Consider the following 26,473-nt stretch of genomic DNA (forward strand, 5'->3'; position numbering starts at 1 on the left):
GCTCCTGGGGAGGAATTGTTGGGTCATTCATTGAGCAGCTGAGCCATGGCCCCAGGAGAAGGGGCAGGGCAGGGTCGTCACTGGTGTCACTTTGGACACTGAGGGGCTGTGCTGGAGCTGCTGGGTGGTCCCTGAGGGATGGAGCCTCCTCTTGCCTCTGTTCCTGCTTCTGGGTCTCCCCTGGCAGCGATCACAGCCCCTGATCCATCCAGGACAGCCCCTGGCTCTCATTTCCTTGGTACCTTGATACATAAATCTGAAATAACCCCAGGAGGGCAGTGATTCACGGCTCGTTCCCCACTCCCCGTGTTTGGAACCGGCTCTGGCTGAAAACAGGGACCTGTGGAAGGGGAAGTTCCTTTTGTGCTGGGAATTGTCCTGGTGCAATCGGAAAGCGGCGATTCCAACCCCCCAGTCCCCGTTTTCCAGGCTGTAATTCCCTCCTGGCAGGGGCTGATGGTGGAGATTGATGCTCAGCAAGGTCACTGTGCTCGGGAGAAGTTTGAGACTCCTCACACACCCCGTGCTGGGGGATTTTTAGTTACAGATCCATCTGTTTGGGATGCTGGAGAATCCTTTTCCTTTTAAAGATTTATATTGCTTGCATGCTGCTCAAAGAAAAAAAAAACTAGATTGTTAAATAAATGTATGAACGGGTAAAAGATTCTTCAAGTTCGTAACCCCCTTAATATTTAATAAATGCAATATATCATTTTTATAAATATGTATAGCTCGGATATAAATAAATTTAGGATCCAGAAGGGATTACAGTGGGATGCACATTCATCTCTGTGGCACAGGAAGAGCCAGGAATGTTTTATCAACAAATTAATCCTCGCTGGGGAAAATAAATGCCCTCCCCTGCTGCAGCCTGGGATGGGGTGGTTGGTGGAAATTCCTTTAATGAATTCCATGGGACTGGAAGTGCAGCCCTGCATGGAGCTCCAGAGTCATTCTGGCAGAGTCAGAGGAGAATGAAGGCTGGAATTTGTGGGTAAAGGTGGGATAATTTAAACTTCCCTCTATTTTACAGGAATAAAGGTGTGAGTGAGTGGTGCCTCTGCCAGGGGCACAGGGATTGAGCGAGGACTCGGGAGCTTTGGGAGAGGAGACTGGAAAGAAGGAGAAGGGAGGATTGGGAAAATGGCCTCACTCAGGGGCAGAAAAGCCTTTCCAGAGGAGCAGTTCTGAGTGGGACAGAGCAGCCCCAGCCCCGTTCTGGTGACACCCGGGGCCTCTCTTGGTGCCACTCTCGGGCGGGCTCTGTGTGAGGAGCGATTTGGGTGACAGCGTTGGTGCTGCTGTGGTGAGAAGCTGGGGCGAAAAGGGGCTGTGGGGGAAAAAGTGCCAGAAATGGGAGTTCTGGGGGGACAGAGCTTTTCTGCTCCATGAGGGACCCTGGGTGTGCTCCTGGCGGGGACAGGAGGAGCTGGCCAAGCCTTGGCTTCCCTTCCAGGGACAGAGGAGGGTCCAGGCTGTGGCAGGGGCTGCTCCCAGCTCATCTGTCCCTCTCAGACAGCCCCATCCCTGATTCCAGGCAGTGTTTGTCCCCTTCCCCACCCCACAGTCACTTCCAGGCTGGCTCTTGAGCCATAGGGAGCGGAGGGAATGTCCCCAGGTGTGCTCAGTCCATGATCCCAGCTGCAGCAGCCCAGGTGCAGAGGTGGCAATCTCGAGTGGCAGCCCCAGTGGGTGTCTCACCCTGTGCACTCGGCAGGAGAAATGAGATTTTTAACACCCAGATAAGCGGGGTTCGTTTGCGCCTGAAGATTCCCAGCACGCTGCTTGTGCCTGATGATATCCCAGATTTATTTCCACAACTTATTGCACATTCATTTTTTGGAGTTTCCATTGCGAAAAATTGCCAGCAGGGATGGATTTTGTCTTCCTCAGCTGGCAGAACAATTTTCCACCTGTCGCCCAAATATTTGATGGGAAGGATTATGGCAGAGCCGCTGGAAGTTTATACTTTATATCCATGGGAAGTGGGAGGGTCTGGAGAAGTTAATGCAGATATCAGAGGCTGGATTGCCGAGATGGAGCTGCAGCACTTGTGACTCCCAGCGTGGGCTGGGAACTGGGGAGAGACTGATGGAAGCACAGGAATGAGCTGGGCTGGGTGCTGGGGTTTTACAGAATCCCTGGCTCCCCACCAGGGCTCCCTGGACGTGCTGGGTTTATTGGGAGTTCATTGATTTCCTGAGGATTCATTGATTTATTACGGGGTTCATGGGTTTATTGAATGTTCATTGGTTTATTGAGGGGTCACCGATTTACTGAGGGCTCGTTGGTTTATTGAGGGTTCATTGATTAATTGAGGGTTCATTAATTTATTGAGGGTTTCTTGATTAATTGAGGTGTTCATTGATTTATTGAGGGTTCACTGACTTACTGAGAGTTCACTGATTTATTGAAGGATTCACTGATATATTGAGGGGTCTTCCTTGTAGGGAAAATGTCACTATGCAGTAAAAAATCCACTGTATTATTGGGCAAAGGCATTTAAAGTTCATTAATGAAACCAAATCTGGCTTTTTGCTGTACAGCAGCCAGGAAAAAAATCAGGAATCCTGCTAAAAGCATTAAAGAACTAGGAATAAATGGAGATGAGCAAGCTGGTGTGGTGGAAGATTCCCTGCCTGTGGCAAGGGTGGAATGGGATGAGCTGGGAGGTCCTGGTGGAATGGGGCTCCTCAGGATGTGGTTCTGTGTCTCCCAGTCCCCCTCCTGTGCTCAGTCCTTGCTAAATACCCTGTCCTGGGGCGCCAGCAAATCCCTGAGCCAGGGGAAACAACAAAGGCTTTAAAGGATTCCACGTGGGCAACAAAATCTGCCATTTCCATCAATTTCTGAGCGACTTCCAAAAAACGCACTTTGCGTGGGGGCCGGGGTCATCTGATTAAGCAAATGTAGGCAAATCTCACCGAGTTGCTTCTCTGACTGAATAATGACTCAAATTTCATCATGGAAACCGTTCCAGGCAGGAGGAAATTCTCTATTCTGGAACAGGCTTTTTATTTTTCCATCCCCTGACTTCCCTGGCAAGCTGAGCACACGAGGGAAAGGCACTTGACTTTATTTGGTGCTGGAGGAAATCCTGGCCCTAGGGGGTTAAAGTCCAGCAGCAATCAGAGGTGTTGGGTACGTGGAAAGGGAGGAATGGGAATATTTGGAATATTGGCCATCTCCAGTTGTGTTTCTGCTCCTGAATGGGCCTGTCCCAAGGAGGGGTTGGGATGTTCAGCTGGGAAAAGGCTTTTTCCTTCTGGACTGGGGGCAGAAAACGTCCAAACCAGCAGGAAATAACCCAGTGCTGCTGCCAGGATTTGTAAATTCAGGGGGCTTGGGAGGAGGAGGCCAAGGGGGAGGAATTCCTGAGCAGGACAAGGAGGTTGGAGGGAACTGGGATTGGTTTTATGTGGGAATGGCCCCTGAATGGAGGAATCGTCAGAGAAATCAGGAAAAACCCAAACCCCCAGGCAGAGAGGGAAAAGCTCCCTCTGCTCCCGGGGCTGCAGGGTCAGAGAGGGAGGAAGTCAGCCCTGTCTGGGACTTTTAGAGCTCTGTTTTTCTGGTACCACCAAAGTGTAAAAAGGGTTGTGTTTAGAAACCTGGGAAAAGTCCTTGCACCATTTATTGTTGGATTTGTTTGCGTTTACCATTATTTACGTGGCTTGTTGGGGGCACTTCTAACTTTTGGGGGTTTTTTAATATAGAAAGATAATGCTGCCGACTTTAAATAATTCATAATTTGAAAAAAAATAGTTCAGAACTCACAGTTTTTCATTGGTTTAACATCTCATTTTAACATCTAAATTACCCTAATCAGTTTTGAAATATTGACTCATCCCTGTCTGCTGCTGTCCACATTTCCTAATATGCTCTGACAACAGCAGTGTGTTTATTCCAGAGAAGAATTTAATGTTTGTTCCTGACTTTTTTTTTCCCCCCTCCTTTCTTTCTCATTTCTATTATTGTCATAAAAAGATTTAAAATCCCTTTTGGCCTCGTGTGCAGAGCATAAAACACAAAACCCTTCCTGAAAGGTAATTTTCCAGGAATGAAAAGCACAAGAATTGTGTGTCAGGCTTTGCTCCTCTGTCATTTGCTGCTGCTACAAAACAGCTTTTTTTGTGTAGCTCCGAAGGCCCTGAATCCCAAAACCTGACAAGGAAAACCTCGGGGATTTGCAGTCAGACCCTGGGAAAGTTCCAGCAGCTTCCAGGGGGATTTGAATTCGAGTGAGGGCACAACAAAGGTGATCACAGAGGGAGAGGCATTAAGGTAAATTATTCTGAGTATTAAGGGCACTTTGGGAGAGGCTTTGCTCTGCTCAGCAGCTCCTGCAGGTAAATGGGTAAAATGTTATTTATTCGGGAATGTTGTGCTGATTCCACCTGGAGCATGAACGTCCCACAGAAAGCAATGCCTGTCTGAGGCTGCTGGGGATGGGAAGCCATTCCTGCTTTTGTGTGCTGGGGCCTTGGCTGGCTGGATTTTCAAAGGAAAACGATGAAGATGCTCCTGGATTTACCTGGTCATGTGAAAGGATTTCCTTGGGAGGGAGCCATTCCCAGCCCCAAAAGCTCCCTGACACCCCACAAAAAGCCAGACCACACCATCCAGACACGACCTGCGGGGAAAAATTCACCCTGGATTTCAGTGGGGCTGGGATTTCCTCCTCCGTGCCTTGCCCTAAATAGCAAATTTAGTGGAATGGCGCAGGGTCAGGGGAAGTTCTCCAGCTGGGTGATCCTTGTGGGCTCAGCTGCTGCTCTCCCTGTGCACGGGGGGTGCTGCTGCCTTGTGGAGCCTTGACGGGAGCCTGGGATTTCCCAAGCCTCTCCGAAATCTCATGGTGACGTTTTTTGTTATTTCCCGTAAAGCTGGGATTTAATAAAGCCTGCAGGGACACAGCGTTGCTGGAGACTGACAGGATGGAAATGGACGTCAGCGTTCAGGAGTAGAGAGCTGAAAGTTCTGATAATATTTTATAAAGCACCCTGAGAAGGGGTTTAAAGCACAGAACTCGTTTGAAGGTGGCTGTGATTTCCCAGCACAGCTCGGGGAGTGTTTGCACACACAGAGCTCCGTGCTGAGGGACAGCAACCTGGATTTAACAGAAATAAAACAACGTTCTCATCGTTCTGTCATCTCCCAGACACGGGAAGGGTTCAGTTTTCCTTCACAGCACCACAACTTCCCTCTCATCTGCCTTAATTTCATTGCTTTGGGTTCAGTCACATCTCTTGTGCCCTCAGCTACTTCCTCTCTGATCCCGGGCTCCCTTCATGCTCACACGTCTCCTCTGTTATCCAGACTGGGTGTGCTCAGTGCTCTCTGATCTTCCTTCAGAAATCAATCCCCTTCCCACTTAGATTTGTTGCTTTCCTCTGAATTTTCGCCAAAAACCGACGGAGTGCTGAAATAAATTCCAGCATTGCTGGCGATCAATGGGAATTTCCTGGGTTTGACAGCAGCGACGAGGATTTGACTGGATGGGAGTTGTTAGAAAGGCAGAGCCTCTCTTCCAGAGCCTCTGGAGTTCAGGAACTGAGGCACCCAGGCTCATCCCCTGCTGGAGGAATGCCCTTGGCCCCTGATGGCAGCTGAGGATCAGAATTCTGAGAGGATGTGTAAAAGTGGTGAAACCGTCTACGTTCATATCCTGCAGCTTCTGAACCCTCAGTTCCCCACCTGTGGGGCAGTTTTGGGATGGTTTTGATGCTGTTTTGTGTTTGACAGTCCTTACACTTCAGTTATTTGATTTCTTTCCTGTGTGTGTGTGTGTCCTTGCAAAGCCCAGCCCGGCAGCCACTGAGCTCTGCAGGTGCTCCCGGGGTAAAACCGATCTTAAATAAGACCCAAAGTGGATTTTTCACTCCAGCAATGAAACAAGACGGTGGAAAAAACAATGAAAAACATGAATTTTCCTGTCGTTGCCTTTCAGGAAATGAGAACAGCGAGTCCCTGCCCGAGTCCATCCCCTCCGCCCCGGGGACTCTGCCCCATTTCCTGGAGGAGCCGGACGATTCCTACATCATCAAGAGCAACCCCATCGTGCTGCGCTGCAGGGCCGTGCCCGCCATGCAGATCTTCTTCAAGTGCAACGGGGAGTGGGTGCACCAGAACGAGCACGTGTCCCACGAGAGCCTGGACGAGGCTACAGGTGAGCCAGGAGCCGTGTCCGGGACAGATCCCTAACCCTAACCCTAACCCTAACCCTAACCCTAACCCTAACCCTAACCCTGACCCTGACCCTAACCCTAACCCCGACCCTAACGCTAACTCTAACCCCAACCCTAACCATGTCCCACGAGGGCCTGGATGAGGCCACAGGTGAGCCAGGAGCCGTGTCCGGCACAAATCCCTAACCCTGACCCTGACCCTAAACCTAACCCCGACCATAACCCTAAGCCTAAGCCTAAGCCTAACCCTAACCCTAACTCTAACCCCAACCCTAACCATGTCCCACGAGGGCCTGGACGAGGCCACAGGTGAGCCAGGAGCTGTGTCCGGGACAGATCCCTAACCCTGACCCTGACCCTAAACCTAACCCCGACACTAACCCTAAGCCTAAGCCTAACCATAAGCCTAACCCTAACCCTAACCCTAACTCTAACCCCAACCCTAACCATGTCCCACGAGGGCCTGGACGAGGCCACAGGTGAGCCAGGAGCTGTGTCCGGGACAGATCCCTAACCCTGACCCTAACCCTGGCCCTAACCCTAACCCTGACCCTGACTCTGACCCTAACCCTAACTCTAACCCTAACCCTGACCCTAACCCTAATTCTAACCCTAACCCTGACCCTGACTCTGACCCTAACCCTAACTCTAACCCTAACCCTGACCCTAACCCTGACCATGCCAGGGCGCTCTGCAGGGACCTGGGGTTCCTCTGTTCCAATTTGTAGCAGGAGCTGGAAACAGGGAAACTCCAGTTCTTATGGGATTCCTGCTGGGTTGAGCCCCGGAGTTGCCCCCAGCCCCAGCCAGGGCAGGAACTGGGGTGGGAATAACCCAGCCAGGAGAGATCCACCGTGTCCAGCACGTGTGGAAGAGAAGAGAATGAGAAGGGAGAGATTTGGGAGTGGTCAGATGTGATCAGCTCCAAGCAGTGCCTGTATCTTTTGTCATTTAGCAGCATCCTGATAAGTATTGCACACCAATTTAATGCTGTGCTCCACAATGCTGGGTGTTATTGCTTTTCTCCCCTCTCCAATCCCAGCATTGCTAGGCAACCCCCAGCCTTGGCAGGAGCTCTGTGTGTACAACACCTTCTCCAGCAACACAAGAAATCCCTTTTTTAGAGGCAAAAATGCCATTTAAAAAGAAGTTGCACCTCCTAAAGTAGTGCTTGGCATTCTTTTGAAGTGACACATTCTGAAGAAATTTCGTATTAGAGGGGTTTTTTTTATAAATGCTAATCTGAATGAATTTTAATTTTTTACAGTTACCTTTTCAGAAATAATTTAATAGGCATAACCTTTACTTCTAAAGGCCCTGCTGAATCAATATGGGAGAAATGTCATCCTTAAAAGCTTTCCTTCCATATGGTTACAGAAAATCTCTCTGTGAGTGCTGCAATTATGTTTTCTAAGCTTTGGGTTAATAACAGAATAAACCAAGATTGGTAACAGGAGGTTAAGGTTGAGGTTTGAGACTCAGAGGAACAGGGTTGGGATCATGGAGTGGTTTGGGTTGGGAGAAACCTTAAAATCCACCCAGTTCCAGCCCTTGCCACGGGCAGGGACACGTCCCCTGGCCACACAAACGCTGCAGGGTTGGGTTTATTAGCCCAGGGGTGGAGGTGCCCCAAAGGTCAGGACCCCAAAAACCAGCGTGGTGCAGGCAGGGCAGGGTCCAGGTGTTCCCAAAGTGCCAGAGTGGGCCTCAGAATGGGCACAAAAATGCAGGGAGAGGCAGCACTGAAGGGAATTCTCTCACCATGATCCGTACCCACAGGCAGGAATTAGTTTGGAACTCCTCCTCAGCCTTCAGTGAGCAGCAGCCTCTTGGGGTTTTTGGCATTCATGTGCAGTGCCCTCATTTCTGGAGTCCAGTCTGGGGCACAACCGAGTCTGTCCCCAAGCACAGCGCGGGTCCTGCTGCCCCGGGGGCACCAGCTGGGAACAACTGCACTGGGATTTGTGCCAAAAACTGGGCTTTTGGTTAAAGGGGGGGTTCCAGGGCCTCACTGCACTGAAGGGCTCTGTGCCTCTCCATCCTTCCAGTGCTTGTGTGGGATCGAAATTCCAAGAGGATGTGAGGAAGTGGTGAAAAATAACAACCAGAACCCCAAACCAGAGGAGATTTGGTGCTGGATGAAGGGAATGTGTCTGAGCACCTGTGTGGGTTCCTGGCAGAGGGGCTGCAGTGCCACTCGGGGGTGTCCCAAGGCAGGGTGTGCCCTGTCACCCTGATGAGCACAGAGCCCCATTTTTCACGATTTTGGTTTTATGGCAGGGGAATAAAAACCTCAGAGTAGCCCAGGAGTGTCTGTGAGCCCATGGAGCAGCAGCAGGAGAGGGAGGATTTTGTAGGACACTGCTGCTGTCTGGGAACATCTGGAAGGCTTTGCCTGAAGTGTCCCTGTGGTGTTTTAGCTGCCCTGCCTCTGCTTTTCCTGTTTATTCCCAAACGTGGCAGAGCAGGGACTTTGTTCTCATCAAGGGAGAGCCGAGCTCGTGGACGCTGCTGTGATGGAAGTGTGATAGTGAGGGGCTGGTGAATCCCCTCGGCTGCATTTCCTGCACACTGCCCTGGGCACTCCAGAACCTGCACAGGTATTTCAGGTCGGGGTTTCAGCAGAGGCTCGCACAGTTTCCTTGTCTGATAACTGGAAGGATTACAGCAATAACTGCTGTCAGTGTTTTTCTCATTTAAACAAATAAAGCTGACAAATGCTGAAGTTCTCTGCAGTTCTGTTATGTTTAGTACACGGAGAGCAATTATTCATCTGCTGCCAGCGTCGGTCTGCGTGCAGCTCGAGCATCCAGCAGAGCCCATTAGCATATCAGTGCCACAGCCAGCACTTGATATTCTGCACGGCTCTACTGTAAAACAAAAGATGATGGTTCTAATTTGCACAATAATTTAAAGGGTTGGGCTCGCAGTGCTTATTAGAGTTATTGGAGTCGCAGGTAAAATGTTGCTGTTGTTTATGAGGTGCCTGGTTTTATTTGCACGGATTTTTCACCCGCTGTCACTCCCCATGAATGGTTTTCCCGGCGTTTCTCGAGGTGCAGAGGGGAGGTGGATGTGTTTGCTGGTGAAATACAGGGGTGATAAATGAAGAATATTCCTCTCCTCCCAATAGGTTTGCTTTCTGTCGTTGTTCCTAAAACAAATGAAAATAGATGCACTTTCTCCATAAACAAAGCATTACTTCCCCCAAACACCCCAGGTTCTCCAGAGGTCCCGTCCAACCCCAGCAATTCCGAGATTCTGCAGTTTTGGATGCATTTATTTTGTCTATGGGTAAATTGGGAGGCCTTTAAGAGGATCTGAATTCCTACCTGGCCCGTTCTCAAAACGCTGAACCGCCAGCTTCCCCAAACCGTGTGCTCTTTGTTTGCCACATTAAATACAGGCTGATTTATAGATTAATTAAACGCCGTGTCAATGAAAGGAAGAGCCAGGCTGGAGAATATTCCGCCTTAATAAATCTGGAGCTGTAAATGCCTGAATTCACTGACGCCTGCTCAGAAATTTGCAGCACCCAAGAGCCAAGAAATGGCTTCAGCTTCTCCAAAATTCATCATCAAGTGATGATTTTTTGCTTGGTGTCAGAATCCTGTTGTTGTGAGCAGGGGCTGTGCTGGGGGAGCTCCCACACCTCTGCTTCTCTTTGCTGCTTCCCAAAATCCTCAGAGCAGCTCAGGAGCAGAGGGAGCAGGACCTGAGTGTGTGAGTGGGGTCAGCACAGCTCAGGCTAATCCAGGGAGGGTTTTCCCCCGGGGAAGCTGCTCCTTGGAGGTGGGAATGGCTGGTGGGATCCCAAACCCTCAGCCAGGGCAGCCCTGCTCTGTCAGCAGCACCCAGATCCTCTCTGAGGGAACTCACTGGAGCTTCTCTTACCTTAAACCTGAACGGATCTCTCAGCAAAACATTTTTGTGCCAGAATGCAAGGATTTGTGGCTGGCAGAGCTGGGATGGTTTCGTTGAGGGGGTGCATTTTCCTGGCAGGGTCTCTGGCAGAGCCTTTGTTCCTCAGGGTTTGTTGTCATCGTGTCAGAAAATAAAGGGAGGCTTTGTAAACAGCTTTGTTGAAAACAGCACCAACACGGGGAAAACAAAATGCAAATAAAAGCAGCCAGGTAAACTGTGTTTGTTTGTTGCAGGGGGAATAAATATTTGAGGGGCTGAAGGGATTCTTGAGACAACTTGGGGAGCTGTCAAGGGTCTGTCCCTGTCTTTGGGTTTCATTGTAAGCCAGGCTTAATGAAAAGGAGTAAAAATCCCCTTTGCCTGTTGCTGGAAAAGTATCAAATATTCTGTATTTTTCATGGAATTTAAAGCTTGTCTGAGCTTCCCCTCTCTGGAGCATCCCCAGTGAACCCCGTCCCCGCTCTTGCCAGAGGAGCACATTGACTTCCCAGTCCTTTGAGGAGCGGATGCCCAGCTGTTAATGATGCCTGAGATTAAGTGGAAGCCAATTTTTATGGAGTTCAGGTTTAGAATTCTTGCTGCTTTATAAACTCCACAGGCATGAAATACGGTGAGATTGGGTTTGCCTCCATTTCCAGTGGAGGGGAAATAACTGTCTGGGGACTGCACCGGAGGAGAGAGGAGGAAGAACAAGGCAGGAATGTTTTCTATTTTCATTTAATGTTTTCCTGACTCTCTCAAATGGTTCCCAGTGCCTCTGAACCCGGGTTTGGATTGGATTTCCTCTCCCAAGGCTGTCATGGCGAGGTGGCTGCAGGTCTGGGCAGTATCCCAGGGGTGCAACACCAAAGGCGTGTGAGGCTTCTGGAAGTCTGCAATTTACCTTCAGGCTCTGTCTGAGGGAAATGCTCCTGCTCTGAAGGGCCACGGTGCTCAAGGGAGGTTTTCAAGGGCACGGAGATGTCAGACTGAAAGACATTTTTATTGTGTATGATTGAATTCCAGACAAACATCCTGGGCGAAGGAGGCACCAGAGATGGGGATTCTGAGGGAGGTGTTGAGTGTTGCAAAGACCCCAGCGTCACTCGTGGGACTCAGTGCGTTATGACCTGCTCATCTTACAGAGTTTAATTAGTGGCAGTACGTTATTGTGCAAGTAATGACAGCTTTGCCCTGATGGAAAACCTTGTTTTGTTGATTAAAAGGACAGGTTTGGGTCCCCTCGGCCTCACCCCCGTGCCTGTCCCTGCTGATCCTCTGCCTCTCCCCGCTCAGGGCTGAAGGTCCGGGAGGTTTCCATCAACGTGACGAGGCAGCAGGTGGAGGATTTCCATGGCCCGGAGGATTACTGGTGCCAGTGCGTGGCCTGGAGCCACCTGGGCACCTCCAAGAGCAGGAAGGCGTCCGTGCGCATCGCCTGTGAGTAAATCCCGCTTTTCCGGGGGGTTGAGGGGTGGGAAGGCTGGGTTTGGGGTTAAATATCCGTGGAGGTGGTCAGGCACCTCTGTCTGTACAAACCCTCCCCACGGGATGCTGCAGGAACATCCCAGGAAGCCACAGGTGTCAGCAGAGGAAAGAATATCCCTCCTTTCTTGGGACAAACCCATCCCAAAGAGAGCCGAGGCTGCCCGGGGAACCCTGGCACTCCTGCAGGGCACTGAGCTGGTGTTGGCGAGAACAAATGATGGAGCTGCTGTCCATGGAGACATTTAGGGATGGGGGATGATCTTCCACTGGTGACGTCCTTGATGTGCTGTGGCATCGTCACTCAGCACCCACAGACCCTGCTGGGAGCTGCAGAAGGGGGAAATGCACCAAATGCCCCCTGAGGGACAGCAGAGACACAACCCCAAACACAGCTGTCGCTGTCCAAGCCTCACCCCATTCTTGGAATCAGACCTGGGCTGTTCTCCTGACAGAAGCAGAGCCTGACACCAGCAGGGAATTCAAGGATTGCTTCCCCCAGTCTGTGGTGAACCCTTTCCCAGTAACCCCCAGCTCAGGTCTCCCCTTTGCAGTCCTGGGAAGCCTGCAAGGAGCTGGGAGAAATGTTCCCTGGGAGAGGAGGGCCGGAGCACAGGAGAAACCCTGAAGGGGAGACTTTCCAGGGAGTGTTCCAGCACTTCTTGACAATATAAAATGGTGTCTTCTAACAGGATAAACATTAACGGGATAAAACAAACATTTGTCAGAAGTAAAAGGACAGTGTAAGGAAACCTTCATTTCATTAATGGCGGATTTTTTTTGTTGGCTGATTCAGTCTGAATGTCTAAATACGTGTAAATTCAATTTTTTATTTCACTGCATTAACTGTCATAACACTGAGCTAATAATTCCCCTGCACTGCCGAGCTGAAAGGACCTTTATCTGAATTGAATTTTTATTGACTTTTCTCTGCACTGTGATTTCCCAGCCCCACAAAATGGCAATTTGAGACAAGCTCAGCAGGAGCAGGAGGATCCATGTGCTGGGGCTTTTAAACCCCTCACTGTGGGACCAGTTCTTCCTCCCAGTGCCCCAGAGACCCCATTAACCCCACACTGCTCTGAAGAGGCTCTTCAGCTCAGCCTGGAGTGTTCTGAGGGTGCCTGGAGGCTTTGTGTGGGAGCTGAGCTCCTCTCTGCCCGCTCCTGTGCTGTTCCTGCTCAAAGCTGAGTGTTTTGATGGGAAAAGCAGCAATTCTGGGGGGCAGAGGTGAAGGGGCTCCTCAGGCATGGCAGGAGCTGCAGAGGGAACATCCTGGGGCAGGGATTTATGGCTTGGGGAACACCCTGAGGAGGATCAGGGATGAGACCCTGCAGGTCCAGTCTGTGGCAGAAGCCAGAACGTCCTCACGGCGCCCTGTGCACTGAGGAACTGGCGACTTTACTTCATCCTTTTTTTTTTTTGATTTTGCACTTAAATCCCCAAGTTTCTGAATTGTGAGTCGAGTCCACAGCGTTGCAGCACTTTATATTTCTCCGAAGAAGCAGGTGAGTATTTCTCTGGGATAGCAGGGAAGGCAGAGCAAACGGATCCTGCTCCGTTTTTCATCCTAATAAAGGCATTTGTAGGCACAAGCGCAGCCCGGCTGTTAATGAATGCTTTTTTAAAGAGAGCGCTGGAAAAGATATTGGTTATCTGGGGGGGGGAAAATCGACATTAACAAAGAGTCATGGAGAGGAGAATGCAGGCACTGAGAGCATCTTCGTGCAGCGAGCAGCTGGCTCAGATAAGTCCTCAGGCGTTTTGGAAAATATCTGGGAGCGCTGGGGAGGCGCTGCAGTGCCGGGCTCTGTTTCATCAGGTGTGAGCAAGGCAGGGAGTTGAGTCAGTAAATCCCCACTGTGGAGCCCGAGACAGTGGGGAGGCGATGGGAGTTCCTAATGGAACACCCTCGAGCAGCAAGGCACGTTCCCGAGGCTTGGCTTTGCTTCCACAGCAAGGGAACTCCACAGATTCCTGGGCGTGTCTGGGATCCAGTGATCCCAGCTGGATCCAGCTCTCTCCGTGTCTGTTCTGGTCTGCCCAGACACCCAGAGGTGCTGCAGCAGCTCTGAGAAATTTCTTAACCTCAGTTATCACCTGGGCAGCGGTGTCCGGAGTGGGGCAGTTTGTCCCCAGCGTGGAACCAGGTCACAGGTTGGACCTGATGATCTCAAAGGTCTTTTCCAACCTAGTTCATTCTGTGATTCTGTGAATTGCTCCCAGCCCCTTCCCCCCTGTCCCTGCAGCTTTTGGGGTGAGATGTGAACAGATCAGGGTTATCAGGCACTGCTCTGAGCAGGCCAGGCCTGGAGTCACTCACCCTCGGGATTCCACGTGGTTCCTGCGTTGAACTCTCCAGTTTTGGGAAGGCTCTGGAGATGGGATGCACGGCTGGAACCTGGGCTGGGGATTCTGGCACTGGTTGTGTCCAACACAGCTGGGTTTGGAGAGCGGAGAAATGGGAACGCAGCTGGAGCTGATGGGATCCAGGGATCCAGGAGGGTGGCTCAGCCTGCAGCCCCCACGGAGCTTTGGGGCAGGAATGCCAATTGTGATGAATTCTTGCGTCCAACCCTGCAGATCTACGGAAGAACTTCGAGCAAGACCCCCAGGGCAAGGAGGTTCCCATCGAGGGGATGATTGTCCTGCACTGCCGGCCCCCCGAGGGTGTCCCCGCAGCCGAGGTGAGGTTTGGGATGGGCACAGAGGGCACAGGAAAAAGCTTTGGGATGGGGGAAGGATGGGGGAAGCAAAGGGCTCAGCTCCCATGGGGTGCTGGAGGTGTTGGTCCCAGTGCTCTTCTCCCCCAGAACGCCTCAAGTGTCTTTTTTGGATTTGCTAAATTTTCAAAAGCATGGCTTTTTATCCAAATTCTGGACTGTTTGCTGAGAAATCCTGGTTTTCAGACGGTTTTCAAGTCCTGTTCTTCCAAACCAAAAGCAGATTGTTGCTTAATTTCCCAGGAATTACTTTCCTCCTCGGAAAACAAGACAGAGAAAAAGGCAAACCTAAAAATATTACAATAAATGGTTGCTGGGGAGAGAAAATCTGCTGCAAGTAATAGTTTGGTGGGGTTTGGCTTAGCTTTAAACAGGCTTTTTGTGATGAGAGCTGGATCTTAACAGGAAAACAACGGGGATGCCTTAAAATGGCAATAACCAGGCTGCTCCTGGAGGGAGAGGTTTGAAGTCAGTCGTGTTTAAAAATCTGCTGCAGGGGCTGTAAAAAAGCCAGGGAAATGTTGCATTTCTGATTGCACCCTGCAGTTCTCCCCAGCACCTTCTGGGGAGTGAGAGCAGGGATCACTCAGGAGTTGTTTCTGCCGCTCATCCCCAGCGTGGCTGGGGTTGGTAAGAATGGCAGGAAGAAAAGGAAAATAAACTCCGGAGAAATGTGTGCTTTTAGTTAATGAGAAGGGTCTGGAGCAGCTGTCCCTGGAAATAAAGAGGAGAAATGCAGAGACACCATCAGGGAGGCAGAAGTGCTAAAGGAGAGGAAAATGAGGCAGAAATGGGCTCAGTGAGTGGCTGGATTGGTATCCAGGTTTCTGGTGTGCATGACTCCGTCAGTCCAATTTCTGCTCCGACCTTCTCCTCGGCTCCGTGGCATTTTCACTCGTTACCAGAAAAATGGATGTTGCATTACAGAGAATTGCCAGAATTGCTGAATGTGCGCTCTGGGAAATGGATCTGTTTTGTAGACAAAACAAACCCCCAAAGGTGTGGCTCCCAAAACAGCCTTGGTCCGTTTGAGTTTTACTGAGGATTTTAGAATTCTTTGAGCTGGCAGCTTTACATTCCCCAGTTAAACAGGGAGTATGTCTTCCATGGAAGGTAGGAATCATGTCCAATGAAAACCTGACATTTTAATTGCTTGCTCCAGATTAACATGGTGGAGTTCCCAACAAACCCTGATTTACTGCTGTTGACAGTACAGTTGTTATTGCTGCTAATAAAGCTGGTAAATCTCAGCAGGACAGGTTTGCTTTGGCCAATAAAACGTCCCATAAAGGCTCAGGCTAATTCTGGGCTCATCAAGTGAGTGAGTCTTTAGAAAGTGGGTTAAACCAGTTAAAGCAGCCGTGGCTCTGGGCTGGGGGGATAAACTCAGCCTTATTTCTAAGTTGAAGGACAGCCTGCCCTGTTTAACTCATGGCTGAGGAATAACTGAGCCTCAAAGGCTCCCTCAGGGATTGTTCTGTGGGTGCTGAGCAGTGCTGAGGGTTACAAACCCCAGCGCTGGCAGCGAATCCGTGGTTCTGATCCAAGAATTTATTTCATTCGAGTTTGGATGCAGCCCTGGATGGGAACATAAGGCTGGAAATGACTCTGGACAAAGGAGCTCGTAGTGTTTCCTGAGATGCAGAGTGGGTGCTGATTGGGGCATTGTCGGTGTTTGTTCAGCCCAAAGAGAACTGGAAACAAGGGGGGGAGGAGGCTCCAGCCCCTTCCCTGCTCTGAGCCAGAGCCTCTCCTTTGGGGAGAGTTTGGTTATTCTGAGTGCAGAACTTCTGGAGCATTGTTAGTTTGGCTATTCCAAGTGCAGAACTTCTGGAGCATTGTTAGTTTGGTTATTCTGAGTGCAGAACTTCTGGAGCATTGTTAGTTTGGCTATTCCGAGTGCAGAGCTTCAGGAACGCTGTTTTCCCAAAATCCAAACACATTCCCTGTGCTGGCCAGCACCCCTCACGAACGCATTCCTGCAGTGCCTGGGAAGGGCTCTGAGCAGCCCCTGCAGTTCAAACTCTTCACACCTGGAGTGAAACCTCAGTTCCCAGTTAGTTATGGGAACCAGCCCCATGATCAGGGATAGAAATCTTCTTCCCTGGAATTGTTCTTTCTGGACCCTGGAGGTGCTGAAACTCTCCTAAACCTAAGGCCAGAAGTGTTAAAATAAATGCTCTCAACCTATCCCACAGCTTGATGTGAAAATTCCTGTCATCAGCCCTGAAGGTGTGGAAGGCAGGGATATTTTCTAGTGATGGCTGGCACAGTTTCCTTGGAATTACCTTGGAATTACCTCCCCAGGAGGGAGAACCTTTCATTTCCACTGTTCCCCTCCACGTTTCTGGTCACTGCTCAGATCCTCTCACCTGGTGCTGATGTTTCCTTGGCCAGAACCAAGTGAGTGGCTCCCAGCAGCTCCTGGTGCTGGTTAGGAAATATTTGATCCTCTCCCAGGGGTGCTGATGCCGTGGTGTGCCCTGGGGCCCACCCCTCCCTGTGCCTGTGTGCAGGAAGGGGAATTTACCTGAGCGGCATCTTCGGGGTTGCACAGGCCAGTGGTGCCCCTCTGTGCTAATCCCATTCTTCAGTTATTTGGTGGTGGGGTGGGCCAGCAGGGATGGATCACACAGGGAGGGTCTTTAGGGAGAATTCCTCTAAATGAATTTTGTTGGGAGCAGTGTCTGTTCCTGCCATCTGTTCAGAAGGAGAGAGGCTTCCAGCAGCAGTGGGAACACCCAGATTAAGTTTGCTTTTATACGTGTTCGTTTCTGCACACAACAAGTGGAAAATCAGTTAGGAGAAGAAGGATTAAAGGGCTGGATCCACACTTTGAGCGTGTCTGAAGTGAATATGGCTTAAAACTCAGCTTGTGGGAATGAATTTCCCAGCAAAGGCAGCTCCTGTGACTTTGGGGCTGCTCTGCTCACACAGTTCCGTTTGGTAAATGGTCTTTAAGCTGAGTAACACATCAGTGAGAGCAAAATCCAGGGATTACAAATAGGAAGCAGCAAAATTCCAATTCAGCTCTTCCAGGGCTGCCTCAGGAGCCCCAGACTGGGCTGGGCAAGCTCTGGGTGAAGCTGCCGTGCCCTGGCTCCCTCAGCAGCACATTCCAGCTGCTCCTGCTGGCCACACCTGGAGGCAAAGGCTGATGAAGGAGCAGCTCCCTGAGCCTGCAGCCCCTCTCCAAGAATTTGATTGCACTCACATGGAGCCGAAGTCCCCCTCTTGTGCTGGAACTCTGTGGATGGGCCTGGGTTTGGGAACAACAAATCCTCCTGTGGCAGCAGCAGTGGAGAGAACCGAGTTAACCGAGGTCTTCCCTCTAGTTTTACCCTTTCAGATAGTCTGGATAACCTTAGGGAATGCTGAAACCATTCTGAATCCAGGGACAAGCACCTCTTTCCCAGGTGCCACATCCTGGAGCACCTGGCTCTGCTCCTGAAGCTGCTGCTTGTCCTGGGCAGGTCCAGCTCAGCTGCCCTCAGCCTCTCTGCAGCCCACTCTGGATTTATTTCTGCCCCTATAGCCAATCCTGGATTTATTTCTGCCCCTGCACTCTTTGGGAGAAGTTTCCCATCTCCAGAGTTCTCCTCTGCAAAGCAGGGAACATGAGACCACTCTGCACACCTCTGCTTTGGGAGGGTGCGGGGGTTTGGGGCACCCTGGCTGCATCACCACAGCAGTAAGAGAGGAAGAAAACCCAAATCCTGGTGCTGGGCAGGCTGGAAAAGGCTTTTAAATCCTCTTCTCATGCATTTACATAGCAAGCAGAGAGAGCTGGTGAGCAGCTGTGCTTGCAGGCATCAGCACCCAACCCAAATAAATTCAGTTTTTATGAGTTAAGCATCGAAATGAAAAAGAAAATGCAGCATTTAAATAGAGCAGCTGAAAATCCCCTGCTGTGGCAAATGTTGATTCAACTCTCGCAGAGTCTCTGCTGGCAGGGGCTCGGTGGGACCGGAGCCATTCCCTTCACTATTGATGTGGAGCTGGCCTGGGGAGGAGTCAGGCCTGGTTCCAGTCCCTCAGCAGCCCCTCCCCAGGGAGATATTTATTAATTGTGGGCAGGAATCGTGTCCTTTGGCTCGAGGTGGGCTCCTGAGGGACAGGAGGGACCCTCAGGGATCCAGGCGGGGACCTGGCCTTGGACCCCTGAGCCCGAGTGCATCCCTGGGGTTGTTTCACACCACGGGGCTCAGAGGAAATGCTTCTGATTTTGTCCTTGCTGAAAATGAGGGGGAAAGGAGGGAAGTTCCTCAGAAAGGTGGATTGCAATGTTGCTTTTGCCAGAGCCACAGTTCGGCCTGGCAGGTGAGGGTCTCTCTCCAGGCCGACCTTGCTCTCTGTGCACAGCCCGTGCTTTGGGGAGCTTTGGGAAGGAATCTGGGAAGGGAAGAGAGGCTTCTCTGTCAGAAGGACATTTTTAAAGCTCTGTGTGTGCCAGGGCCACCACACACGGGGCATTTCCTCCAGGGGCACCCCCTGCAGCTCTCCCTTAGTGCCTGCCCTCCCACATCACTGTGGTACCAGGCAGAAACCTCCACTCAGCCTAAAGAGGTGCATGAAAAGAGCATCGAGTTACTGAGGTGAAATGTTTCTCACCCTTGGGCTGTGCTGTTTTTTTGGTGTTTGCTGTGTTCTGTGGTTCACAGTTGTTTATGGCGGCTGGGTTATTACTCTGTGTCATTCCCTCAGCAGCCCCTCAGCTCCAAGGAGCCTCACACTGCTTTCAGATGACTTTTAGGGCATGTCCTTAACCTCTAGCCTGGCATAAAGTGCCCCCTGTGTTCAGCTCCTGGACCCTGAGCGTGGCTGATAAATGGCTCAGTTCAGCCTGGAGGATGTGAGAGGGAAACTGGGGCAAATGAGCCCATTCAGAGCAGAGGGGACGTGTGGGGAGTCCCAGCAGAGCTCAGAGCTCTCCCTGTTTGCTCCCCACGGTCTCCTCTTCACTCATCCCGGTCCTGATCAGGTTTATCAAGGGGCAATTGTGCTGCCCTGCCTGGGGTCAGGCAAGCAGGGACAGCCTGCAGTCAGAACCTCAGGCCATGGGTCACCCAGCAAGTGGCACGGGTTGGGTTTGCTTCCTGTTCATGGAATTCCGGTCTGTTCATAGGCACTGCTCCATTCTGCACAGTAAATACAGAAAAGAGCTTTTGTTCCTTCTCTTTCTTTCTCTCCTCAAGTGAATTTCATGACGCATTCTTTCCTTATCTTCTTAGCTGACCTTTTTGTCTTCCCTTAAATAAGTTTTCTCCAGTCTGTGCTATCTTCAGTTTCTTGAAACTCCTCAGTTTTTGGGGTGGGGGAGAAGACAAAAAAAAAAAAAAGACTCGAGTGGTGTTTGGCACTGATGCCATGTAGAAGAGCTTGGGATGCTCCCACGTTATGTGAAGTCCTGTAACCCTTCACTTGCAGGGTCACAGAGACCCTTGCAGGAGTTCCCACCCCTGAGGCAGCCACGTGAGGTCACCCAGATGCTTCTCAGAGCTCTCAGCTTTAAATCCATCCCCCAAGTGCAGCGGAGAATGAGGCTGTGGGTTCCTAAATGGGTACAAAGCCCTCACCCCTGAGAAATCCCCGCTGTCTGTGATGTTCTGTGTCCCAGCCCTGCCATTGCCCGGTGCAGAGCTGCTCATTCCCATCTCCCGACTGGCCAAAGCAGCTTTGGAGGGATTTCACATCCAAAATGCTGGCTGCTCACCCCACTCACCCCCCAGTGCCCCCCTGTGCTCTGCCAAGGGGGTTTTCCTCTCTCTGAGCTGTGAGGACTCAGAACTGAGCCGGAGTCGGTGACACGAGCGTTTCCCTTGGAGCGAGGAAGGGGAACGCTCCGTTCTGTCACCCTGTGCAGCTCTGACCAGCTCAGGAGGACTCAGGGTGACTGACAGCTCCTGCAGCAGTCAGCAAACACAATAAATTCCACCCTCCTCGCTGCTAATTCCTTCCCACTGCCTGCTTCTCCCAGCCCCTGGGCTGTTGTCAGAGCAGGGCTGAGCTGTAACCTGGAAAATCCTTGGTCAACACCCATTTAATGAAGTTTGGGATAATCTCTGGGCTGTGTGTTCGGCCTTATTAGTGCCTCAGAGTGTAAAATATTAATTCTTTTTTGTACAGGAGCAAAAAATAAAAGTGCTTTAGTAGCTGGTAATCCTTCAGCCAGGTGTCGTGGGCTGCTGGGGGAGTGTCACTGCTGCCTCCCTCCTCCGTCGGTGACAGATGGGCTTTGGATTTCTCAGCTGTCAGGGCTTGTTCCTGTTTCATTCAGTGGGCTTGAAAATCGGGTTTTTAAATGTTTCCTCCATCGGACAGGGAGCTGCCATTTCCTGCACTGGAGCAAAGCTCCAGGAGTCGTTTGTGTCACTCCAAGAGGCCTGGGTTCGATGTGGAAATGGGACATCTTAAATCTGCAGGTGGGAGACTGGGAGTGCTTCGAAATGGGGCCAGAGCTGCCCCGGGGGTCATAAATTCTGTCACCACTGCTCTGTCCTGTCCCTTAGAAACGTCACTGCCTTGGTATTAAAGTGCCACATAAGCTCTGATACTAGAGATAAATGTTTATAAACCTCAGGCTTTCACACAAATGAACCCAAGGCCAACCTTTCACTTGCTGGACTCTGCTTATCTTCACCTGAGCGATGCTGAAGGGCTTGAGACCTGCAGGGAGGAGCTGGGGGAGCCAATTCCCACCGGGAAGTGCTGGGCTGGAGAGGGGGAGCAGCAGCCAAGCCCATTGTGAGGTGCGAGGTGCAAACCTGAGCCTTAAAATTCACCCCAGATCGCTTTCTTGGGAATAAACACTGAGACCAAATCGGGTGTTTGAGCATTAGCGGGCACTCGCAGCTCTCCCTGCTCCTCCTGTCTGCTCTGCTTGTGATGCAGTTCTCAGGAGTCTCGGGCTCTTTTTGGTTGCTTGTTTTTTGTTTTGGGATTGGGTTTCTTTTGTCATAAAAGGGCAGCTGTTGTGCTAAACGATTACTGATAGTTTACTGTTACTGAACTATTACTGTTGAGTGCTCTGCAGAGGTTTGTGGAATACTCTAAAATATCTTTATCACATAATATATGCATATATTTAAGATTTAAATGTGCTGCATCCAGTGCTGCTTTTTCAAATGTTTAACACAGATTTTGACATTTTAATGGAGTGCTGTAGATGTTCCCAGGAATCTCTGCCTGAGTTCCAAGGGTTTATTTACCGCAGGGGCTTTTAATGGAAATGTAAAATCATTTCTCTTCTGGGCAGCACACATTCCACCGCTAGCACATCAACAAAACGCAAAACCCACATAAAATTCAAAAGCTGCAAGGATTCCAAAAGCAGCGAGAGCCTGTTTTACATAGGTTTGTGTATTTATGGGGCTGGCACGCGCTCACTAAAACGGGACGTGGCAGGATAATGGGGCTGTCGTAAAACACCACCAAAGCAGGCTGAGAGTTACAGCCTGCCATGAATCCTGGTGCAGTTACAGGGAGCAGAGTGGGATTGCTCAGTGCAAACAGCCTGCATTTGTACAGGTGCTTATGGATCCTGGCTCTGCAATAGCAATATTTGCTTTACTTTTAAGGGATATTAGTTACAAGTACAATGAATGTGTTTCATTTCTCACTGGAGATATTTCACTCTCAGGACCCAGCCTGGCTATGTGCAATATCTCATTTGTGATTGATCTGGTATTTACATTGAGATTTTTAGCTGCTTTTAAGAGCAAATTCATAATTTTTATAGTTTCCTATCCAGCAAAGATTGAGAACTGTCATGGCTCATACAGGACATGCTGCTCTGGACTGATTTTATTTTGTCTAATGACACGTCAGCCTCTTTATCCTATAAAACCTGGGCTCAATTAAAGCTGTTCTGTTTGAGCTGTTTGTTGTGGACAGCACAGAACCAGACCAAATTCCATTTATTTAATGTGCTGTTACATCTTCAGCCACGCCTTGCTCTTCCTCACCTGCTGCTCCCGCTAATCCTGTTCTGTGATTTATCCTGGCAGCAGCAGAATTTGGGGTGGTTTGAGCTCCAGGAGTGGTCAGGACTCCCCGGGGTTGAGGGCAGAGCTGCTGCTTCAGCCTGGAGCTGCTCCAGCCCTTCCCTCCCATCTCTGGGATTGCTCCACTGCCACCCCAACACCCTGCTGGCCACTCTGGGCTCTTCCCTGTCCTGCCACTGCCCTGGCTGAACGTGTGAAATCTCTCACTCCATTTGCCCCCTCTGTCCCTGCACCAGTCACCCGAATCAGTGGCACTTTCAGCCCTGCTCCCGTCCCCTCAGCAGCAGCTCCAGGTGCCTCTCCTGCTGATTTTGTCCATTTTGCAGCCCTTGGAAGCACTTCAGTCCCTGCACACATCCCCTTTCGTGGACACAGCCCTTGGATGCTGTCTCCACGACGAGGGGTTGTGCTGCCTTTCAGGCGGGCAGGGGAGCTGTGGACAGGGTTTTCTTCCAGCAGAAAAATGTTTGTTTTCCTTCTGAGATTTGGCTCGTTGTGAATAAATCAATACAGCCAGGAGGTAGCGAGGTCATGAAATAGAAATGCTGGAGCAAAGCGCTTCTGAATTAGATTGCTAAAGTGAAAAGAAAAAAGAAGGGAGATAACTTTGTAGTTCCCCTGAATAGATAATTCCTTTTTATACAGACATGTGCTCTGGGGCTTCTCTGGGTTTGATGTGCTGCTTTGCAGTGGTGTCTGGTTTCTCTGGCCCTGTTTTCAGAAATGTTTTTAATTTTGAATGCTTGAACATGAAAGGCTAAGTTATGAGACTTTATCACTGTGTTTATAACCATGGGGATGATTGTGTGAGTGAGTCCTGCGGGGATTTGGGAAGTTCACAGTGATGGAGGTGGGGACTGAACAAGCTGGAGGCCCCACCGGTGGCTCTGCACTCAGCTGCTGTGGCACTGAGATGTGCTTTCATGGTCTGGGGAATGTTCTGCCTCTGGGGACAGAGATCAACACCTTTTCTACTTGTAAACAGCATTAAAAGAGAGAGCGGGAAGTTGTGAGTCTGCTGCCTGTTGCATTTAGCATTCAGTGACACGCAAATGTCACACATTTGTTAACTAACAACTGTATTTCTGTAGGGTTTGACCCCAGGGTGTACAAAGAGATGATTGTGTAATGAATCTAAAGGGTGTTCAGTGATCTTCCAGGGCCCTCCCAACCCAGGCCATTCTGTGACTCCTGTAAGACCTCACAGTTACATTCCTGAATTTATCACATCTGAAGGCTGCTAACAAAAAGCAACATCATCAGGTATTAATGATCCCCAGAACTCGTGAGAACAGTGAAATTACAGCCTTGGAAGGATTTGGCTTCAATTACTGAGAGCTTCCCGTGACGATTTCCTTATCTCCAAACATTTCCTACATAAATGTGATCCTGCCTATGGGACACCACCTTAGCAAAGCCCTGCAAACATCATCACCAACGGCCTTATCTGAAAAGGGTTTTCCAGTGTCAGCAGCACTTGAATTACTGTCCAAACGTCTGTGCACTGAGAACAAGTAAAACCTCACTGACGGGGCTCCAGGAGCTCCATCCCTCAGCCTGGGGCTGTTTCTCACCCACCCCCTGACTCACAGAGCTGAGATCACAGTGAGCATGGCACAGTTTAGGATGAGATCCATGGATTTCTCTGTATCCTTCAATGTGGAGTTACTTAGCAAAACAAAAGTTGAGGCTCAGCTGCTCACCTGCACTGCTGAGCTTTGCAGGGACAAGGGTTTGGTCGTTTATTTCTGCTCACCATAAAAGCATTGAAGTCAGGCCATGTGTGTGCTCTGTCCCACTGGGAAACTCCCACCCCAGCCCCGCTAATGACCTTTGGGGTTATTAATGCTGATTTGTTCAGCATTTGTGCATGGAGATTAAAAACAGTGCCCCAGTTAATGGTAGAACTTATTCTTCCAAAAATAGGAATAAAGATAAACTTACTTGGGATCTGATGATGTTTTTACCAAGCAGACAAGGTACCATTAGCAGTGGCATTTTTAGCAGTGGCTCTTTATCCCAGTGATCCAAAATAGCCTGGCTGAGTCAGCTCCTTGCCCACCTCTACCACTATAAATTGATGCACACGTCCAGGCTGTCACCTCTCCCTTTATGCTGATTCCAAATCTTATTTTAATTGCATTTTGACTCACCCCCTCCCATGCTGGCCTGTGTTCTCTCCTCTGGATCTTCCATCAGTGTGAATGTTTGGTTGGGATTTCCAAGCAATCTGGGTGGAGCTCAGAGGAGGAGCTGTGGCCCTTGGTGGCCACAAGTGAGGATTTCTCCCCTTGCTGGTGGAGGTTTGTGCAGCAAACCCTCCCTGCCTGCCCTGCAAAGGAAATAACAGCCCAGAAAATGGGCATGAGCAGCACTGGAGGTCTCAGCTGGTCCCTCTGGCCACCACCAAGCACATCCCCTCAGAGCAGAGACTCCTCTGAGCTCCCCCAGCATGACCCGGGCTGGTTTATGGGTTACTCAGCGTGTCAGATTCCTGTAATGAGATTATATATTCAATCTAATGGAGGAAAAATATGCTTACCCGCCCGGTGTGACAGTGCTGTGATTAAATGATTTGGGAACAGAGTTCCCTCCGTGGATTAATTTTAAAAAATGCAGCAGGTAGGTACAGCTGACCTGTTCCAGGTGTTGTGAGGGGCTTCCAGAGCAGCATTAATGGCTTGTGATGGTGTTGATAAAACAATGATGATAAAGGCAGGGAGCAGCCAGCACAGTGCCCTTGGGTTTGTGTGAAACCCCCACGGAGATTTGTGCCGATGGAGGCTTCCCCTCCTGGCTTGAGGCTCAGGGTAGGAAGGGAGATAAAAGTGTGATATCAGTGTGTCCCTGGAATGGGGCACCTGCCCTGCCCATCCCCACCCTCATTCCAGCTGGGACATTGAGGAAGATTCCTCCAGCTTGAATTTTTAGGAGTGGGAGTTCCATGTTAGAGGAAGGCGAGGAGGTTTTTGCTGCTCTGAGAGAAAACCATCGCCATGGGCTGTGCTACAAGAAGCCTTTGTGCTGCCATGAGCCACCTGCCCCATCTCTGAACCCTGGAGCATTTATCTCGCATCAGGAAGCCATTGATTGTCCCCTGAGGAGGAGCTGGCACTGGGAGCATTATCTGAGATGTGGCTGTGTCTGGGAGTGACCACTGGGAAAGGCACACGCGGTGGTTGAAGGGCAGCAGAGGATAATCCAAAAGCAAGGACAGGAGGCCCTTTGTCTGCTGGCCTCCCGAATTATCACTGTGCCCACAGGGGCTGGGAGCTGCCTTGGGTACTAAATCTGGTTGTAATGTCAAACAAGATCACTAAAAAAGCCAAAAATTCAGTCAGTCCCAGATCTTGGGATGTTTGAATGTCCGTCAGAGCAACTGGTGAAGGACTCTTAGTGGATGAGTTGGGATAAGCTTTGTTTTTAATGGAGAAGAGTTCTCTGACTCCATAATCTGCCCAGGCTGTGGGGTGTTGAGCTGATTTTACTCTGATAATGCCGTAAGCTGGTCTGTGATAATTGCTTTTTGTAATTGGAAGGAATTTATGATGATGCTAATTGTGCTGCTGCCACCCAGCACGGAGGGGCCGAGTTAATCCCTGCCTGCCCCCGGAGCTGCAGATCCTGATGTGATCAGCCCTCCTTGGAAACTGAGGGAAGGGGGGTTAATTCTGAGCAGATTGAATTTCAGTGGGAAAAATCTCCAGCATTTTCTAGCAGGTTTAAAGTCTGGTTCAAGATCATCAGACTGATTGTTAAAAGGAAAAGGATTTAATTCTGTTACAGGCAACTGTGTGACCTGCACTGCTGACACAGTGAGGGAAGTGAAACACTGAGGAGTTTTGAGTTTGCTCTTCAGACACTGCAGTCCAGACCCCACGGCTCATTCCAGTCCAGAGACCTTGGAGCTTCTTTGCTGCCTTCATTTTCCCTGGGTGCTTTGTGTGTGTTTGTGCGGGGGCTGAAGTTTCCCAAAGGTTACATCCCTGCCAGTGACAAACATCATCTGTCATCGTGACTCCTTTAAATGTGTTTTTATCCCATAAATCCATCCCTTGGTTCCCCATCTTTGAAAGCCTCCATCTGATGAGGCAGAGCAGGGCATGGCTTTGGATAAACCTGGTTTTCTTCAGGGGAGAGGGGCTGGAATGAGGGGAGCACTGGCAGTGCC

At 50.2% G+C, this 26,473-nt stretch overlaps 1 protein-coding gene across 1 annotated transcript in view; it reads left to right on the forward strand.

The window, feature by feature from the left end:
* The window catches only part of UNC5D (unc-5 netrin receptor D), an 88,098-nt gene that overhangs the window by 32,200 nt on the left and 29,425 nt on the right, over nucleotides 1-26,473 (forward strand). Inside the window, exons 2-4 of the mRNA XM_069035312.1 lie at nucleotides 5,951-6,169; nucleotides 11,388-11,531; nucleotides 14,160-14,263. Of these exons, the coding sequence (XP_068891413.1) occupies nucleotides 5,951-6,169; nucleotides 11,388-11,531; nucleotides 14,160-14,263 (467 nt within the window). The remainder of the gene's footprint in view (nucleotides 1-5,950; nucleotides 6,170-11,387; nucleotides 11,532-14,159; nucleotides 14,264-26,473) is intronic.

Source organism: Aphelocoma coerulescens, chromosome 22 (genome assembly GCF_041296385.1).
Source record: "Aphelocoma coerulescens isolate FSJ_1873_10779 chromosome 22, UR_Acoe_1.0, whole genome shotgun sequence".
NCBI classification, from domain to species: Eukaryota; Metazoa; Chordata; class Aves; order Passeriformes; family Corvidae; genus Aphelocoma; species Aphelocoma coerulescens.